General features: G+C 40.2%; 1 protein-coding gene across 1 annotated transcript in view; it reads right to left on the minus strand.

Annotated features, from left to right (window-relative positions):
* Positions 1–21,652, minus strand: part of mthfd1l (methylenetetrahydrofolate dehydrogenase (NADP+ dependent) 1 like) — a 59,410-nt gene that overhangs the window by 29,416 nt on the left and 8,342 nt on the right. Inside the window, exons 6-17 of the mRNA XM_053488920.1 lie at positions 20,550–20,650; positions 19,757–19,893; positions 18,595–18,706; positions 18,421–18,500; positions 15,243–15,340; positions 14,936–15,109; positions 11,737–11,873; positions 11,578–11,624; positions 10,411–10,518; positions 9,441–9,515; positions 6,959–7,061; positions 582–658 (exon numbers count right to left, since the gene is read on the minus strand). Of these exons, the coding sequence (XP_053344895.1) occupies positions 582–658; positions 6,959–7,061; positions 9,441–9,515; positions 10,411–10,518; positions 11,578–11,624; positions 11,737–11,873; positions 14,936–15,109; positions 15,243–15,340; positions 18,421–18,500; positions 18,595–18,706; positions 19,757–19,893; positions 20,550–20,650 (1,249 nt within the window). The remainder of the gene's footprint in view (positions 1–581; positions 659–6,958; positions 7,062–9,440; positions 9,516–10,410; positions 10,519–11,577; positions 11,625–11,736; positions 11,874–14,935; positions 15,110–15,242; positions 15,341–18,420; positions 18,501–18,594; positions 18,707–19,756; positions 19,894–20,549; positions 20,651–21,652) is intronic.

Consider the following 21,652-nt stretch of genomic DNA (forward strand, 5'->3'; position numbering starts at 1 on the left):
GAATGAACAGCTATCAAAGTTCAACGAAAGTTACGATTAGGTATTAATCGGTTTGTTTTCACGACTCTTAAACACTCTTTGTTTGGATTCAAACGTCTTCAGGTTACCAAATTAGGAGTTCAGGTTCAAGGCCGTCCATCTCTAATCGCACTGATTCTCTCACATTCTAACTCAAGGCCAAGATAATACACTCTTAAAACAGGCCGCATTCTACTCTACACTCTAGTGTGTGTGTGTGTGTGTGTGTGAGATATTCAGTGCTTCAGGCGACATCAGTGGAGAGCTGTTAAGTGTAAGCATGTGCTTGGCCAGAGACAAGTGTTTGCAAGCAAACCGCAGCCCCTTTCTTTCCATCCATTTTAAACATTTGCTTCCACTCAGGCTGGTTCCCATTGAGGCGCACACTGTTTATTTGCGGGCTCTGGCCTAGGGGCCGTTATTACTGACACTCGCTGAAACGCTGCCAAGAGGCAGAGAGAAAGAGAAGAGGCTGAGAGAACACAAGAGTGAGACGGAGCGACCCTGCACCCAGTCCGAGACGTTTCCCAGGAACAGAGAGGGGTCACGGTGCGAGGACCTACCTGCCTGCTGTGGCCCTTCTCCGTGTTCGCCTGGCCGACCGTGATCTTCCTCAGGAAACGATCGTTGGTGTCCACCACTGCGGAAACGAGACGTGATCAATAGGCTTGGATTGACAACAGCAACAACACAGAACTGAACGACAACATACTGTAACTCCTCAGAGCTACTGTACGTCCAATTTCATTCATCTGGTGGTCAGGTCTGGGAGGTGTTCTGTCATCTTGGACAAAGTGTTTGGTCACGAAGTCATGTCCACAAACCACAAAGAAGTCTAAGATTTCATAGGTTTTTTTTTTCTTTTTTAATGACTTTAGCATTGCCGAAATCAAAGCGGACCCAAGCGATTACAGTCGTGTTAAACGTTTATAGCAGGAAAAGCCTCACAGCATGAACGCCTGAATATAGCATTAGAAAAAAATGATTGATAGAGCTCTATGTTACTGCAGTGCGTGATCAATATTAGTGCTGGGAATCATTCGCAGATTTACATTTTTCCGATTTGAGCTGATGTTTATTATCTGATTTGTCACAAGCAGCTGGATGTCCTACTGGTTTTAAAGCATTAAAAAGTACTAGCTCAGGATTTCAAGCAGCCTCAGGCACTGCGTTCAGGTCGCGTCCTCTCTTAGAGACGTGGGCTCGAATCTCACAAACAGTTACAGCTGTGTGTTACCGATCAGAAAGTCAGGCGCTCAAACATTTAAAATTGGCCAAAATTTTTTTGAACCCTTAAACAACAACCCATAACCTTATCTGCTCCAGAGTGCCGCTGTATCCTGACCGACCCTGCGCTCTGACCCCAGCTTCCTTCCCAGGATATGTGAAAAAAGGCTAATTTTACTGTGCTGGAAGGTACATGTGACAAATATCTGAATCTTAATCGCTAAAACGCTATGTAAAATGTGGTGGTGATTGTTTATTTCATTGCTTGTACAAAGCGATTATTTTTCCCCCTCCGATGATTTTCAACTCCAGTCCAGTAGGTGGCGATGTTGCACCAACTGTACATAAAATCAACAGAAGAAGATGCAGCAATATTTCCACAAAACAGAAGTACTTTTCAAGGCCGCTGAATAAGTTGCAAGCAAATCTGTTGTACGAGTTGTATTTTAGGGAATTTATCCATTTTAGACTGTTTAACATTTAAAATTGACTTTAATAATTCCGCTTAATAAGAGCCGCTTTCAGTTTGGTTTTTAAAGCAGTCAGTGCCAAGAAGAATCGTAAATTAAGCTTAAGTGGGGTTTAATGTTTATTTATTTCATATTGTGTAATATTGTGTATTCTAAATATTTTCATTGTTTTTATATGCAAAAACATGATTATCATCTTGGAAATTGGCAATATTGGTAATATTTTTGGACGGCTGGAACAGATTATCTGAGTTTACATTATTTCCTATGGGGAATATATGCCTTAATAACTCGCCTGCCGAGGTACGACTGTACTTGGTTTAATTCACATAATGAGCTGAATTGTGCTGACGATCGAAGTAGTATCCCATGGAGACAAATTTCACTTAATGCCAAAAGAACAAGATAACAGTGACTCTGCGCCATGGAGGCAATTCCATCAAGAAGGGCATTAGAGAAGCAACCAAGATGGGTAGGGTTGGCATTCTCCTTCCTTTCATTTCCATAACATTAATCTTCACGCAGTCTTTACGTGTCGTTTACGTGTCCCTAGCACATCAGCATTTTCCACTGAAAATGGCCGACCTGTGACACTGCAGAGCAAGTGATTAAGGGTAATCTTATCTTTCCTGGTATCACCACCAAACTGACTTCCGTTTGAACTGAGCAGATAAAAATGAAGCGTCTTCCTCAGATCTCCTAACAATGAGCTGCAAAGTGATAAACCAGGCACTGAACTCATAACCTATACGATCAGCAGCCCCGAGATAGCTCAGATACGTTTCAGGAACATCTGATGGATTTGAAAACAGACCCAGCGGTGTTGCATTACAATCAGGATTGTGAGCTACTCCCATCTGAGTGATGGAGTGTAAAACATTCCTTCATCCAAACTGAGCGAACAGTATCAAGGGGCTTCTAGTTAAGTTTATCCACTTGGCGGCCATCTTGGCACCACTCCCAGGGTATCGTTTCCAGTAATACAAGACCGGGCTTCTATCTATTCGAATGGGGAGAGATTTATAAAGCAGAAATGGATTGAGAAGACTACATTCCCGGGACAGAACTGTTCCCGAGCGGAACAACAGGAAAGCCGTCAAGAGATCGAACGTTCGATCCAGGCTACAGGTATAAGTGGCAGCGCTGGAAGGGAGATAATCCCTCTGCCCTGTCAATCAGTGTGTTTTCTGAGAATGAGAACGGAAGTATAATTACAAGCATTTCAAGTCTTTAAATAAGGCTTTTATTGACAATTACTTTAAGTTTATATTTGGAGTGTTGAGCCTTTTTTTCAAGACCTCGAATTCTCCCAGACATGCCGTCAATCAATTTCTGAGCCACTCCCTAACTGATGGCGCACTCCATTCTTGCACAATTAATGCGAGTTAGGGTTTTGTTTGTCCACCCGCCTCTTGAGGATTGACCACAAGTTCTCAATGGGATTATGACGATATGATGATGGTTGATTCCCAGAGTCACTTAGTTTCACTTTTTCCTTATTGTACTCAAAGAGCTCCATCATGACGCAAAAGGCATCATTCGTCACCAAACTGTTCTTGGAGAAGTTGCTCTCGATGGATGTTATAGTACCGTTGTACTGTTCTTTATCCGTCGCTGTGTTCTTAGGACAAATTATGATTGAGCACACTCCCTTGGCTGGGAAGCGACCCCACACATGAAAGGACTCAGGACTGATGGCAATGCTCAGCTTCCAACATGTCAAAAAGGGCAGCAAAGATGCCACTTCTTACCAGGACAACACACCTAGAATACGTGCACAAACTCGGTCATGACATTGCTGGTCAAATATGTCAATGCACGGATTGCTGAAAATATGAATAAGAGTGGAAATATATTTGCAGTTACTGTTTTGCGCTTCATAACGCCCGGATTAAACAGAATCTAACAATTTCCCTACGAATTCTATTATTGGCGAGTTTGGAGTCTGTACAGGAACTTTCTAAATTCTTGTCCGTGGTAGTCACACATGCTGTAGATACTGATTAGATTTTAAAACGCCAGAGTTTTCCCTTTATGTTAGCAGTTCGTACTGGCAGACGTGCAGCGTAAGCGTCCAAAAATCCTGGGTGTAGCGTGCTGGAAAGCGTCGAGTCAGACGACTCAGCTGGAGCCGTGTAACAGCCAACACTCACCGCACATATGGAGCTGAAGTGTGGAATAGATCTCACGTACAGCAAGCCAAGAAAGCAAGATGAAAACCCAAGAGCAAACACACACACCCACCCACTCTCGCGCGCACACACACACACACTCCTTAAAATGCTTAAATTTCCCTTTGTATTTCCCCCTGCCAAATGCACACGGGGTTCACAAAGCAGACTCACCGTAAATCAAACACTGAAACCGTCCAGGCCGGTGTCCTGTTACTCCTGCTTTCACCGAGTGTGTATATATACATAAGAGATCTGAGGTGATTACAGTATAAGGTCATATACTTTGAAATGTACTTTTAAACATTACGTATTCAAACATGCGAGTAAACGGGTAAAGGACGAGTAAACAGATGAAGGAGTCGAGTTCACACAGAGTCCCGTCCTGCGCTCAAAGTCATGATGATACAGTTTAGAAGAAGGAAAAAAAGAAAATCTAAGTATTGAAGAAAAAAGCTCCGCACACATGCACACACGAGAGTGAAAAGCCGGTCTTGAGTTCGAGGTAAATATTTCACCAGTAGAGCTGAGGATCATGGGTAGACACTTGATTGGATTCGATTTGTTTTTTGGCATCGTGATTTTCAATTCGATTGAAAAGCACTCATGTTTATTGTCCGATTTGTCACAAGCAGCTATATTTTTTATATACATATTATATATAAAGTATACATTCTTTTATACATACAGGTTTTTAAAACTACTCAAAGTATTGGATAAACACCGAAACAAAGTGTAACTTGATAGTTTTTTTTAATTAGGGCCCAAGCACTATGATATCAGCCCCAAGTGCGTAGGGCCCTCTTGTTTCTCTTTTTTTCCCCCCAGCATCTGGGACTGTTCTGGTCTGAACATGTGCAAAATTTGAATGAAAATCAGCAGACAGGTTGGAATCTGCTGATTAGGGCGTGGTAGGGCCATTAGGGCGTGGTAGGGCGTGGCCTTCACAGGAGATTTTGCTGCATAGTTCATACACACTTGCACTTATCCATGTAAAACCCGGTACACATTTTGATCCTATTCAGCTGAACAACTTTTACTATGCATGTCATGGGCTCTACTCAATAGAAAGTCAGTTATTTGAGGTTGTTGGCAAAAATACACCCAGTGGAATTTGGTATACTGATCAAAACATTAAGAACATTTTTGATGTCCTAAACGATTCAGCCGTGGCGAGGCCTGAGAAAAAGAAAAGTGGCTAATAGCTTCCTTAGTCATATATAATTATATAGTTATATATTATGTCACAATGGTATTGGTAGTTTTGCCCACTGTCTTTCTGGAGCACCAGGGTGGCAATATTGAAGGTGCTTGGGCCCGATCATTGTCGCTTTGCAACTATACTTTTACATTCCAACCAATCTTCTGCTTCGTACTCCAGTCCACTAGATGGCGTTATTCAAGTCAAGTCAAGTCAAGTCGGCTTCTACTGTCATTTTAACCAGATACAGTTCAGTACAACATAAATAAACAAAACTAACTAAGCCATCTAATTAGCTGACTAGCTGAGACAAAACAGATTAACACTACATATTTACACAAAAATTGTATATTAAATACTATACAAGAAGACAACATAAAGCTCATATGCAAATGTGCACATGAAATTTTTTGCAGAAGCTGTGGCATATTCCTTTAAGGACATATTTTAATGTTTTAAATAAACATTTAAATAATTTTAAATGTTCTGAATCAAAAATTGACAACAAATCGAATCAACCAATAAAACATCCATTAAACAGCACAACTGATTCAATCACACAACTGTAAACAATCACAGGTCCGTTTTGCGATTTGGATCGTTATGCGATTAAACTGTGCAGCACTAATATGAAGCTGATTTGCAGCTACGCTATATTCAGAGTTGACCAATCAGAATGCAGAATTCCACATTACTGCTCACAGCCGTATCCTGTGTTAAACAAACCAGACCGTAACTCCGGTAAGCGCTGATTGGGCGTGGTGGATCGTAAACACACTGCTTTGCCAGCAGATGTGGCGATTCTGCAGGTGTTCATTATTAACCAATAAAAAAACGTCTTCCGCACTGCCCGTTAAAAAAGCGTCAAAGCAGTAACTCGGAGGCTTTAGGGAAATTTCCGCACCCAAACCTACCACCTGTATACAACACTGGTTGAGCCTAAAATCATCCGAGAAGAGCTCCATGCGTGTTTCCCGGGCTAATCCGGTCTCTCGGAGCTGGAAACAATCAGTTAAAGCCCAAAAAGCTTTCCAAAGCTCTCCTGAGGAAAGCTGGTGGATTTGAGGCCACTTCATGCTCTTGGAAATCTTCAGGTCTTTACAATGTACAAGGGGGGCCGCGAGGGGGAAAAGACGAAGGGGCCGGTTATTGCTCTGGTACTCAGGCATAAAGGAGGACGGAATGATGAAAGAACATTCCAATGTCTGTAATGTACAGGAACAGCGAGTGTAGACCTGCCAGCTCGGAGTCCAAAGGGGGCCAGAACAAAGCGCTGATATTGTACTCGCACTAAAAATACCAGGATTATTGAGGTTCCTCAATCAGGTAATGTTCAGTTTCGGTTGGTTCAAATGTTCTTTTATGAGAATGCACATGTTTATATTCGCCGTGAAGGTCCTGTTCGACGAGATGAACTTGTATAATAAAGCAATGGATTTGTTAACACTTTACTGTAGTGATTCCAAAGAACATCACACATCAATTATCAGGTTCAAAGGAAAGACCAAGTTGTCCCTCAATCACAAAAAATAATCTACTATGTATCGAACTAGAAATAGGAGAAAATTTATTCCAAGTTTGTTTTGCTAAGTTTGAATTGTAACAAAGTGTAAAAAAGTTAATATCGCTATCAGGATATTCATAAAAATCGTGATATGCAATACAAATCGAATCGACACTTGGGTATCGTGATGATATTGTATCGACTGGCCCCTGGTGATTCCCAGTCCCGCTGTCACACTGCAGTAGTTTAGGTGTTCACTCATTAAGCTTTCTCTCTCTCTCTCTCTCTCTCTCTTCACTCAGTTAATTCCAAAAGCCTTCATACGGTATCCGTAAACACTGTCTGCTATAAGAGCGAAAGCTCCTACCTCTCTGCCATGTGACCTTCTCAGGGTCAAGGTCGAGCCGGACGAAGGTGTTGATCTCCTCAGGAGTCAGGGCGCCTGGGTCGGATTTGTTGATTCCAAGACGCTGGGATGAAGATAAAAGAAAGAATTTGGGGTTTGCAAGATGGCCACACTGAGAAAATATAAAGTTGAAAGCAGTAAAATGCCTCAACACCTTTTCAAGAGGAAAACTGTGCAAGATTAACAAAATCCCCACATTAATCTTGGAAAGGTCTCAGACTGTTCAGGGGCAATGAGATGATAAAAAAGCAGTCAGACACTCAGAGAACTTGGTTAAGGAACAATCAAACCATTTGTTTGTGGCGCCGTGAGGCGATTCATTTACTGTAAGGCACCAACAGATAATTCTCATATTTAGTTACAGCCCCTCTGGACGATTTGGTTAAATCCCCTCGAATACGGCTAGCACCACAAGGCGATTCCCCTAAAGCACCATGGGACGATTCTATTAAAGCCCCATAAGATGTTTCGGGTGAATTCTTACAAGACAATACTGTTCTAGCCCCATAAATCGATTCCCTTAAAGCCCCACAAGATGATTTGGTTAAGACACCAGGAAACACTTCCATTTAAGCTCCATGAGATGATTCCGTTGAAGCACCATGATATCATTTGGTTAAAGCATTATCAAAATAAACACCAAGATCATGACCATATCCTTGTTTTTATATCCTTCCCAGCGAAATCCTTCCGAACACACACCCATGTTGTATAATCAGAACTTAAACCTCTTTTTATTTTCTTACTCTTGATTACTAGCCCTTACGGTCTGAGAAAAGGTCAGATCTCCGCTGAGTCTAAATAAACTCTGATAATACACAGGAACAAAGCCTCTTGTCCATGTACTCGATCTCATGACTATAAATGATTTTACAGAGTCTAACAGAGAGTGAACAGAATGCAGGCAAATGTAGCGCATCAGTGTGAAGCAGGTCTTAATGATGATAAAAGTTTGGAGTTGGGTTATTAGGGCTCCTAGTGGAGGAGCAGAACACTGCGCTTAATATATGTAAAAATACATGTGCCTTTAAATAATGGCACATTCCTCAATACAGCTTATTGTGATATTTAAAAAGATTTTTTTTTACAACACTGGATCATCCTCGTTCACACCTAAAACCTGGGACACGCATAGCACTTTCTAGTGGACATGAATTTTTTTTTTAATTACAGTCCTCGACTTAAGAACAAGTTCCATTCTGAGAGCACGTTTGTAAGTTGGATTCGTTCGTAAGTCTGACAAAGGGAGTTTTATACACCTTTGACACAGGTTTGTTGTTTTAGTCCCGCATTATACTCTCGCGAGACTATGGCTTTAAATCACGAGGGGGAATCCCGGTGACACAGTGGGGTCAGATGATCTAGTTTGAAGGCAGCCCAGGAAGACTTTGGGGAGGGAAAGATAACACTACATGTTGTTTACTGTGTGCTTGACCGGATACTGTTTTGTCTCTGAGCTGATTTCCTGTGTATTGGACTGTAAGGATTTTCCAAAATTAGGATTATTCACCATCTTCGTGCTCCAGGACCGATTCATTGTAACTGCTGAGACCGACTCATTTCTCCCGTACACACACACGCGCACACACACACACACACACACACACACACACACACACTATACCAGACTTTAAATATTTTATACATTTCACTTACACACTGAAAATATTGTCAATAATTGTAAATATTGGTATCTGGCGCACTTACGTGTATTGTCTATTTTTTGTACAATACATGTGAGCTACTTCTGCAATTTGTTCGTATCTACAAATGTAGTTAGATCCTCAGTCCGTTCATATCTGCAGAAAATCGTAACTCGAATGTTTGTAAGTCGAGGACGTATAGTATGTACTAATCTGTGTGAAGACAATCTGGGTAAAACTGGTTGTTTGACGCACATGCTGAACTTCGTACCAGCTTCATTGCAAAGCGACAAGGGGAAATTAGAAAGTCATGCGTGTGAAACTGAAGAAACACCAGACTGCATGATTTTTGGATGCGTCACTCGACCATGTTGCATCTACTCACTGAAACTGTGGCTCGGTGCCAGCTGCATACAGGAAAGAAACATGGTTCCCTTTTAAGTCTCTCAGTTTCGTCTTCACGCCACCTCAATACGTTTTTCCTCTCCGTTCCCACCTCTGGCAATTTTTTTTTTAAGCTCCAGACCTACGTAAATCTACATCCGTATTTCTTTGAAGCTGCTGTTTAACCAGATGAGATGAAGTGGGGGAAAGAGTTAAGCTAACAATAACCTTTTCCCCACAATTTACACCAGCAAACTGTCAGGGTGAAGAGCTAACAGATCAACAACGAAAGGAGGGATTAAGAAACGGGGGGTCAAAAGAGCAAAGTGCAGGAGAACACGAGCAAAGAAAAAACAGATGTTTGGTTATGGGTATGGATTGTGAGACTGAAGTGTCAGACAGGACTGGGGCCTCACCTTCAGCCGCCTCAGCTGGATGGCGGAGAAGCGTCTCACTCCATTAACTGACGGCACGAGTCTGTTATACAGGGCCTGAGAGAGAGAGAGAGAGAGAGAGAGAGAGAAAGGGTTAAAGTCTTCATTCAGGACAAAAATACTTGTGTAGTTAATGTGTGTATTATAAAGTTTGCAGGGTGTTCAAGTCAAACCGGGATTTAAACTTGAAAATCTACGAAAAACTTCGCCAACTTGCGGAAGAGACTGTGTGTGGGAACCGTACACAGTACAGATTGCTGAACACCACTTGAACGTTACAGGAACTCGGCTGGGATTTATTGCCACCCCCACTGTACAATCCTGACCTCGCTGTAAGCCATTTTCAAGTTTAAGGAGCTCCTGGGAGGCCAGGGTTTCAGACGTGAATCAGAGATGCAGTCTGATCCTGGCGTAAGAAAACTTTCTACCTTGATGGTGTCCAAGCACTAGTGAAACACTGGGATAAGTGCATTAGTGTATCAGGGGATTATATAGAGAAATAAAGAGAGTTTTTACTCTCAGAACAGTTAAAAAGTACAATTAAAAGTCACGGTTTGACTTAAACACCCCTCGTATTCCAACATATACTTTGTGTGAGTATCTAAATAACTATACAAATGTCAAAAGCATTTGAACGACCTCATAAATATATAGTGGTCAGTATAGAAAATTAATTAACACCTTCTGACCATTAACAGCTTGTACAGAAAATTAATCAACAATTTCAGTTCAATCAGAATCCAGAATCAGCGCTGTAGTGATTTAGGAACACATTCCCAGCTTGGTGAGCTCCAGCATCAATCCGAGAAGAACATCAGACACTTTGCTATAAAGTAACCCTCATTCAGAGATCTTCACGCTTTGGAGCTTCAGTAATAGTAAGTGACATTTCATCATTGCGGCTTTTCTCTGAATAAACCTATCGTACTTCATGCTGCGGCTTATCAGTTACCTTATCAGACTGGGTGGCTTCGTGCAGGATTCGGGCATCGATGGCTGCTGCCACCAGGTTATTAGCTGCTGTTATGGCGTGAATGTCACCGGTCAAGTGCAGATTAAACTGAGGAGGGAGAAACATACTGGAATGAGCAGAATCTCTAAAAAAGGTTCCATGTTATACTTATTTTTTAATAAGTTAACAAAAGTCTTAACAGGTCTTGTTTGTTAGTGTTCCAACTGAAAAAATGCTCAGATCATGCATACTGATCTCCCTGGATTCCTTCTGTTTCAAAAACACTGTTTCAGTGTCTCTAGCCTTTAAAGCAATTTGCATTTGTCTGGCATTTTCTACAAATAGTGCAGAGGAGACCTGACTTCTGTTCTTATACACTTTCTAAAAAAAATGCAGTATATTAAAAAGATAGCAGTATGTCAAAAGTAGTTGCCCAGACCTGTTAATTATTGAAATCAGGTGTTTCAATCAGGGCCCTTATTCAGAGTGAAGGACAATCTTAATAATGCTTCATCAGACCAAGACATTTTGGACAATGCTATGCTTCCAACTTTGTAAAGGAGAAGTTTGGAGAAGACCCTTTTCTTTTCCAACTTGACTGAGCTCCAGTGCATTAAGCAAGGACTATAAAGACATGGTTTGATGAGTTTGTTGTGAAAGAACTCGACTGGCCCCAACACGGAGCCCTGAGACCTCAACCCCATCGAGCATCTTTGCGATGAACTAGAACGGAGGTTGTGAGCCAGACCTTCTCGTCCAACATCAGTACCTGACCTCATGAACGCTCTACAGAATGACTGGATAAGAATTCCCACAGAAACACTCCAACATCTTGTGGACGGCCTTCCAAAAAGAGTGAAAACTGTTATAGCTGCAAAACCAACTGGGGACCATCTAAGTATATGTCTGGATACAATGCCATCGCAAGTTTGGCCAAATACTTTTGCCCATATTGTATATATTTGTTAACTGATTCCAATATGTGTTTTTGGACTCTAAACCTAAAGTGAGTGTGGTTTAAAAATAATGTAGCATTGTAGAGTCCTACGATGTTGCTTGCCACACCCTGGCTCATAGCATGATAAAGAGGACTGACTAGAAAAGAGTTGTTTTCCATTAAAGCTGTATATAAAAGTTTATAAACACTTCATGCATGAGATTCCTCACCTCCTCCATAGGGATGACCTGAGCATATCCTCCACCTGCTGCTCCACCTACAGAGATAAATATACTCATGGATAAATGTACTGATATATAATTACAAAAATTACTTGGGCATAATATACACACACACACACACACACACACACACACACACACACACACCTTTGACTCCGAATGTAGGACCCTGAGACGGCTGTCTGAGGCAGGCGAAGGAGTTGAGTTTGAGATGAGCCGAGAGAGCCTGGACCAGACCGATCGTCACTGTGCTCTTCCCTTCACCAAGAGGAGTTGGAGTGATGCTACAACACACACATTTTATATATTTCAGATTTTTTTATTAGTGCTGTCAATCGATTTAAAAAAATTAATCTAGTTAATCTACAGTCATAGTTTGTGATTAATCGCGATTAATCGCATTTAAAAAAAATACTCAGATTGACTTGTATAATAAACGTGCAATAAAGAAATGCATAAAAACCAGTAAGAGAAAAGAGATTGTGCCATTTTATAATGTCTTAAACATTAACATTTAACAAATGTTAAATTAAAATCTCTCAAATGGTAAACTCCTTGCCTATAGTGGTGGCCGTGTCCGTTATCTCCTTTTCAACTCGGTTAGCGCAACTAGCTAGCACATGCTTCGGCAAAAGGTCTTTCTTTTCAAAATGTCATTCCAACACGCCCAGAGTGAATGAGTGCATTTGCTATTTGTCATCGTTTAGACGCGCTGTTATACCGACGTTGTTATGGATACTTGATGTCCCGTGATGTTGAGTACTGCAAGTGCAATAAAAGTAGTTTCTAACAATTTCTAACTTCTGATAATGCATCCTTGTAAAGATAGTTCCCTGAAGGTAGCTCGAGCACAAAACCTCCAACTAGAAGCTTTTTATAGTGAAACTTGCCATTCAGCACACCCGGTGATGTTTCCTCAGTCGTTTTATTATCCGTGTTAAACGTGACATCATCACCCTCAACCAGGTAAAGAAGCTGTGATTATGGGAAGCCATTAGGATCAAACTTGGTCATATGATAAAAAAAATAGTAATGTGTTAAAATTCCTAGATTAATCACATGCATTAATGCTTTAATATTGAAGGCCAAATTTTTATATTCCCTGTGATTGATGTTGTACATTTAATACATTCCTGTAAAATCAGCCATCATCGAGGGGAGGTTAGTCTGGCTTCCAAATGCATTGGTGATCAATGCTGGAAGGATTTTAAGCTCAATTTGGTCAGTGTCATGAGGAAATCTGACTTGAAAATGGGTAATAATTGATCTCAAAGGCCAAACAAATGAACGTGTTTGACCCTTTAGTGCTCCTTCACAAGCTCCGCCCCAAATTAATGGAAAACGAGAAAGAGTGAGTGGACCAAGACTAATATAAAACCATGTTTGTTTTCAGCTCAATAAAAAACATCATCACCACCACCACCACGTCCGGCTTCACTCGGCGACTGTTTGACGCAGCCGAAATGATTGTTTTGTCAAATTGAACAGTATTGGCACCCCTAGTCTAGTTTAAGTCGTCCTCCAAGCACCCTCTAACACACTCGCAGCTTTTTCTCTGCTCGAACCCGAGCTACCGGGAGCGCAGAAATGTCGTCCAGCTGCAGGACAGTGACCGAGACGAGGATGTGGACTTCAGAGGGTCTGCAGGAACAACAAAGACCTGCAGGAGGAACAAGTGGCCTGATAAAAAGGGTCTCGGGGCACATTCCCGAAACACATGAAAGCGCCCACAAGGCCGTGGCAGGACCGAGACATACAGAAACACACGCACAGAGAGAGAGAGAGAGATAACAGAGAGGCATGTGGGAACCTCGTATCTGAAGCAGATAAAACTGTCAAACAAGTTTGACACACACACACACACACACACACACACACACACACACACTCACCACTTAGACACACTGATCATTGTTCTTTGCTTTTGCATTACTTGAATGTCTGAAAACTTCAAAACATTCATTCTTTTCTTTTTGCACATTTGAGCCTGATGTTTACCGCACATCTGGATGTGTTGAATAACTTAAACAATTGTTTTCAAAGTGTCCAAAAATCCAAGAACATGTCCCCCGTGTAGCTTGCCCTGGTAGTTTGACCATTAATCAATAAATAGCCCTAAATATCTATTCTTGCTTTAAGTAAAAGCTGCATTTGTTGTTAAAAAGGATAAACCAACATGAAGTCCAGTAAGGTGTCTATGAGAAAAGAGGTTAAAGCTGATAAAAAACAAAAAAGAATATCTATCGGAGTCAGGCATTACGCTTAGCTTATAGAACAATATGAAATGTCCTGAGGACAATGGTGTACGAGCAGCCAGACACTGTAGCTTTATAAAGATCTGCAGACAGTACCTTTAATATACATTCACGTGTTTTATACATACAAAAGATATGAATTGCAGACTGCACCTTTAAAATGCACAAAAAAATGAGGAATGCCTATAGTCTCTTTAATATACATCTGAAAAGCAGGAAAGACAGACCACACCTTTAATATACATTCAAAACCCAGTTAATACACACCCCAAAACTACTCAATTAAATAAATAAATGCAGAAAACCTAGGAATTGCAGACCGCACCTTTAATTTACACCAAAGAATTTGAATCGCCCAAGTAGAAATGCAGACCGCACCTTTAATATACACACAAAACCTAAGAATGACAGAGCGCACAGTTTATATACATCTCAACAAAGGACATAGCAGACTGGCCCTTTAATATACGCCCACAACATAGGAATCGCAGACCACACCTTTAATGTACAACCCAAACCCTAACCCTTACCACAACTAGAAATTATAGACGGCACCTTTAATGTACAACCCAAACCCTAACCACAACTAGAAATTACAGACGGCACCTTTAATGTACAGCCCAAAATTAGAACCTGCCCATGACATAATTCATTTACATCCAACAAACAGAACTAGAGATCGCACCTTTAAAATCACCCAATCAGAGGAATCATAGACCGCACCTTTAATTTACACCCCGAATTAGGAGCTGCTCATCACATCTTTAATATACATCCAAAAGGCAGGAATCCCAGATCGCACCTTTAACATACATTCAAAACCCAGCAACTGCAATTTTAATATACATTTAAAAAAGGGTATAACAGATTGGACCTTTAATATACAGAAAACTTTTAATTTATACAAAAAATTTTAAATTGCCTTTAATATCTTTAATGTACATTCAAAAGGTAGAAATGTAGACTGACCCTTTAATGTATATATTATGCATCAAACCCAGCAATTGCAGATCCCACACCTTATTTACATCCAAAAAGTAAGAAATGTAGCAATTTTTGAGAGAAAAAGATGAATAATAGCGCAGCCTCACCCTGCCACGAGGACGTATTTGCCGTTCGGTTGCTGTTGCAGGCGATTAAGTACCGAGAGTTGAACTTTGGCTTTGGAGCGGCCGTACGCCTCCAGCTCCTCCGGCAACAACCCGATCTCCTCCGCAAGCTGCACTATGGGCTTCGGGGTCTGAGCTCGGGAGATCTCGATGTCACTGTGGACGAAAAAAAAAGAAACAAGACTGACTCGTGAACATTGGGAGACATAAAATATAAATACATTAAATAAAACGGAGGAATAATGAACAGAGGATGATGTGTTTGAGGGGCTTAAAGGTACGCTCTTACCTGGGCACAGGTGACAGCGGCTGGAGCTTCAGTGGGCGGAGCGTCCACGGCTGATACTGCTGTCCTTCCACCCACCTCCTACTGCTTCTCACCACGTTCTGTTAGAGAAAAAATAAACAAAACAAACAGCAGGCATGTAGTAATGAAAGCCTTTCAGGTTTGGTTTCAAAATTTGTTCATTTACTTAAATACCAATTGTAGGTATTTATTTTAATTTTTCCTTCTGGGTGTAATCACGAGACATGTCCAAGAGGTGCCCTTTCATCAGATACATTTCTTTCACCTTGTCATTTTGCAAAAAAACAACACCGAAACATTATTAAACACCCCCATGGAGATGACTCCGACTCCAACAAGTCTTGGATTACCAAATCTGAAGGAGCTGCTGAACAGGAAGAAGAGAGACTTTAGAGACGGGGATGAAGAAAGATCAAAAGGTACACACAGGAGGAAGCTGGACAATAAGCTCCAGGCAAACAAGGTGAGGGGTGTGTGGTCTGGTATGAAGAATATAATGGTTTTAAGGCCAAGTGTGACCAGACTTGGAGAAACTCAGTGGGTTCAGTGGTAGCTCAACAGGTTAAAGCTCTGGGTTACTGACCAGAAGGTTGGCAGTTTATGCCCAAGCTCCACCAAGTTGCAACTGTTGGAGGTGTATTGCCCTCTGACCTCAGCCGAGATACATGAAGAAACAATTTCACTGTACTGTACGACTTAACCTAAACAGAGCCAACAAGCTGAAATTTTTCCTTCAACCTGTTTAGTTCAGGACCTCCAGCTGCCCATTCTGCTCCCTCCTTCAGCCTTCACACCTTTCCTGCCTTTACAATCTTCACAGCTGCTTTTCCCTCTTACATTAACAATAGCAGATCTCCACATCCATCACCTCCACCCATCTCTTCCACTTAATCCAGCAGGATGGAGGCACACTCTAATTCCCTCACCGCGTCTGTTTCAAGAAGTCAGATGAAGAGCCTGAACCAAAACAAGACTGTAGATCCTTGATGGTATCAGGCACAAGAGTACTATAGGCCTGTGCTATTCAGCTATGTGGAATTTTGTGAGAATTGCAAGTCAGGAGAATGTATCCTAATAGATATCCTAACTTGTTCCAGTCCCAAGGAACTTGTTCCAGTCCCAATTCAACTTCAATAACTACACACCAGTCGTCCTTGCATCTCATATAATGAAGGTTTTGGAGAGGCCGTTGTTGGCTCATCTTAGGTTAGGAACGTTTCCTTGCTAGACCCACTGCAGTCTGGCTGCCGTCCTTAAATTGGTGGGGATGACTATCATTTATCTTCTTTAATTAGCTTTTTCTCACCTAGATAAATTTTCACCTGCGAGAATCATGTTCTTTGATTTCTCCAGTGAAAAAGAGAAGCTCTACAATATGCAGGTCAACACCTCCACAATCTCTTGGATAATTGACAGACAGAGACCACAGTTTGTGAGCCTGCGGGGACACGAGTCTGAACAAGTAGTCAGGAGTACTGGAGAACCTCAGGGGACAGTACTCTCACCTTTCCTTTTCACGTTATACACTTCAGACTTTCAGTACAACTCTGGGTTTTGTCATCTGCAGAAGTTCTGAAGTCTTGGGTGTGTCAGCAGTGGTCAGTAAGCAGAGTACAGAATTTGTGAATTTTTGTGGATTGGTGTAGGAGAAACCACTTTGTCCTGAACGTGACCAAAAGTACGAAGATGGATGTTGACCTCAGGAAGACTAGGACTAATCCAAACACAGTTTACATTCAGGGAGAGGAGGTGGTGGAGGTTGTGGAGAGCTACAGATACCTCAAGGTTCACCTCGACTGGACTGAAAATTGTAACACGGACGCTGTCTACACAAAAAGAGACGAGGCAGACTCTACTTCTTGAGGAAACTCGGCTCCTTTAATATCTGCAGCAAAATGTTGCATGTGCTTTATCAGTCTGTTGTTGCAGGTGCAATATACTTTGCTGTTATCTGCTGGGGCAGATAACACCAACTGCTTCTGAAAAAGCGTCAGAAGCAGCAACATGAGGAAACTCAAGCTAATCAGGAAGGCTAGGTCAAGATTGAGCACTCCCCTGGAGTGTTTGAAGTAGATAGTGGAGAGAAGGATGCTACACAATCTATTGGCTACACTGCAAAAAAAGATTATATCTTAGAAAGTGAAATCATCTTAAATGCAGTTACACTTACCTACACTTTCTCAAATAGAAGATTATTAAGCTTATGTCCGGTGCTGTCAACCGATTTAAAATGTTAATTTAGTTAATCACAGTCACAGTCCGTGATTAATCGCGATTAATCACAATTTTAAAATACTCAGAATTACTTGTATTATGAAAAGGCAATTTTGGAATAAAGAAACGCATGACATGATACAGTTTTATAATATCTCAAACATTAACATTTAACAAATGTTAGATTAAAATTTCTCAAATAGGACTGGAATTTATTTAAAATTAAAAAGTTTAAGCATTTTTTGTTCTATTGTTTAGAAAGATTTTCTTTTAAAATTAAAAATAAGCATAATATCCTTATAACTGGTTTGTTGTAAACATATTCTAAGAAATTATAGGTTAGGTTTAGGCTAGATTTAAGACTTTTTTCTCACTATGATGTCATTTTTTGCGATGTAAGCAGTGGAGATCTTTCACAAAGAGAATATTTCAGCTCTGCTGTAACAAACTGTTTTCTACCAACTACTGTTAGACCTTATGAATATGTCTAGACTTCTTCTCTTACATCACTTTAAATACAGTCCTATACATTTGGTTCTCTTTTTATTATTCTGTTAAGATCCCATCAATACACCTATACACATCTTATCTTGTCCACCTGAGTGCACTGATATCACCAGGTACTTTTATTCCTCAATTATTATTGTTATTACACCTTATGTCTTATCACAGGTCTCAGTCCTAGACATTCTTTATTTTTACCCTCTTTTCTTATAGTGACCTTTAATTTAAATTTTAACATTTTAACCTAGCCCTTTAATATTCTTTCGCACCTGCTTGCTTGTATCTTGTATAATTCATTACCCTGCTGCTGTAATATTATAATTTCACTTTGGGACTAATTAAAAAGTCTCCATCTCTCTATCTATATAGTATATCTATAACAGACATCATAAAGTTCCCAGGAAGCTGTAATGACAGCAAGAACCAGCAGGTGGCGGCTGACCTGCATCCTGAGAGCGGCACTTATGGGTCCGACATCTGGCCAGGGTTCAGCCTCCAGCTTCTTCTCGTGAGCCGAGAACGCTGCAATATACAGCAAAGGACGTTTCTCATATTATACAACACTATAGGATTAATGTACAATATGGTAAGCACATCATTTTACACACACACACACCTGGTATTATCGCAGAGCCACAGTTAATAGGCGTCACTCCAGGTTTGAAGCAGATGTTTGGGAGCGTTCCATGTTCTTCTCCCATCACCACAACCACATCGGCCTGCTTCACCTGGAAACACAATCACGGATAAAACACACACACAGGGAAAAAGAAGACATCGTCAGAGACATCGTCGAAAAGTGGTAAGGTTTCTTTTTTCATTTTTTATTTCATAACAGTACTGTGCAAAAGTATTGACCCCCCTTGCTTCCAAAGCTCCAGACTTTCATATACATGTTTAATGTAGTCTTGAGGATTAATTCTCCATGCTATGAGAGATGATGAAGCCACACTGCCCCCTGCTGGTACACACACAAATTCTTTCATATATATATTTTAAATAACAGAGTCCCAACCTATGAACTGTGCCTGGCAGTGAGTGGGCAGCATCATGAGATTAATTTAGTCTCAAGCCAAAAATAAGGGGAAAAAATGCCTGTAGCATATTTTTATCATTAAAATTGAGTAATATGTCTCTGCCTGCAGCAGGCTAATGTTGATATTACACAAGAATAACCTGAGTAAATACAAAATTCAGTTTTTAAATGATGATTTTCATTTATAAAGGGGACAAAAGCTGTCCAAACCTGACTGTCCCTATGTATTGTATATAATCATCTAATCATCAGTTATCTAACCGTGAAACCAACCATTATAAATCTATAAATCATGTATCTAATCATTATGTAGCCAATCATGTGTCTAATAATGTTTCACCGTGTAATCATGGACTGTATCTAAGCATCATATGTACAATCGTATATATCTAATAATTATGTATCTAATCATGTATTTAATCATGTGTCTAATCATCCATCTAATCATGTAGCTCATTATAATGTATCTAATCATGTAGATTGTTAATGATGTGTCTACTGTGTCTGATCATCATGTGTTTAATCATATACTGTACATCTAATCATCACGTATGTCATCTTGTATCTAATCATTTACCTAATCATATTTAGATACGTATATATCTAATGTAATATATCTATCATCACATATCTAACACGTCTAATCATGTGTGTAATCATATTTAATGATGTCTAACGTGATATATCTAATATCATAGATCTAATGTGTCTAATCATCATATGTGTATCTGATCATCACTACCTGCTCCTGCAGTCTGTCTGAGCTCCAGCGGCTCGTCTGCACCTCCACTCCCTCACTCTGCAGCACACACTGGAGGATCACGTTCAGCGGCCCGTCCAGCCCGACCAGCACCGCCTTCTTCCCAGCCAGAGGAGCATCTACGCACATTAATACACACGTTAACAGATCAAGCAGAAGTGATTGCACACCCTCAGCACAGAGCTCAGCAGAGAATGTTTTTATTTTTGTACAAAGATCCAATCTTTGTCTCCCAGACCCTTAAAGTGACAAGAACATATTTGTCTAATTATTTAAAACAGTCTCTTTTAGAGTTGACCAGACCGGAGGGATAACACACATAGCCAACGTGTCAGGTCCATACATTTTGGAACGATTTTTTTTTTGTACACCGAAACTTAGAAAATTTTTTGAAACTAAACAATCAAAAATGTGAAATTTAAAGTGTAAATCAAATGTTTGATGTTTTGTCCAGCACATTAATCCTCAAACAGACATTCTGACACATAATTTCTTTAATGATTTAATAAACAAGGGTAAAGTAGGACAAGCTGGATCAATTCAAAAAGAAATAAAGTCAAAATGTGCAAACGAGTAGTGACTGTTACTGCTTTGAAGTTGTTATTTGCTGCCAAGTTACACTGGAATTCATATCACACTCTACAGATTGACTACATATTTTATTATTTCCATGAATAACCTGTAGAAAGTCTGTACCAGTGCAGCAACAATCCAACTAGAAATACAAACGCAAGTGTGTGTATGAATCAGATAAAAATGCAAAAAATATATTGACCGTGTCTGGCCAGCAGCTCCAGCACCGCTCCTGCTACAGGTGAGAGAAAGCCTTCAGACAGAGCTCCAGACACCAGACGGCCCACATTCAGGTCTGAAACCCTGAAACAAAAACAACAATTTACTCCACAAGGCTTTCCGTAGCCATTATTAATTATAAAAGTGTAGAATTGCTGTGAGTGTACCACCATCACCATTACTGTCAGAACAGCAACCAGACTGATATAGTAATGTGTGTGTGTGTGTGTGTGTGTGTGTGTGTGTGTGTGTGTGTGTGCAGTCTATAGATACAAGCGGAACAGTTATAGCAGTGTCCTACAGGGGTCTGGACTGAAGATGGTCTACAATCAGGTAGCAGGATTTATCAAGCGGGATATAAGTAATGTAATGCAATATGTAATGTAATGAAGAAGATGTGATGTAATGTAATGCAAGTGATGCAATTTAATGTAATGGTGATGTAATGATGGCGATTAATTGTAATCTAGGTGATGTGATGTGATGTAATGTAATGTAGGTGATGTAATGAAAGTGATGTAATGTAATAATGGTGATGTAATGAAAGTGATGTAATGTAATGTATTGTAGGTGATGTAATTAAGGTGATCTAATTAAAGTAATGAAATGAAATGTAATGAAGATAATGTAATGTAATGCATGTGATGCAATTTAATGTAATGGTGATGTAATGATGGCGATTAATTGTAATGTAGGTGATGTGATGTGATGTAATGTAATGTAGGTGATGTAATGAAAGTGATGTAATGTAATAATGGTGATGTAATGAAAGTGATGTAATGTAATGTATTGTAGGTGATGTAATTAAGGTGATCTAATTAAAGTAATGAAATGAAATGTAATGAAGATAATGTAATGTAATGCATGTGATGCAATTTAATGTAATGGTGATGTAATGATGGCGATTAATTGTAATGTAGGTGATGTGATGTGATGTAATGTAATGTAGGTGATGTAATGAAAGTGATGTAATGTAATAATGGTGATGTAATGAAAGTGATGTAATGTAATGTATTGTAGGTGATGTAATTAAGGTGATCTAATTAAAGTAATGAAATGAAATGTAATGAAGATAATGTAATGTAA

Source organism: Clarias gariepinus, chromosome 27 (assembly GCF_024256425.1).
Source record: "Clarias gariepinus isolate MV-2021 ecotype Netherlands chromosome 27, CGAR_prim_01v2, whole genome shotgun sequence".
In the NCBI taxonomy this organism is placed as follows: Eukaryota; Metazoa; Chordata; class Actinopteri; order Siluriformes; family Clariidae; genus Clarias; species Clarias gariepinus.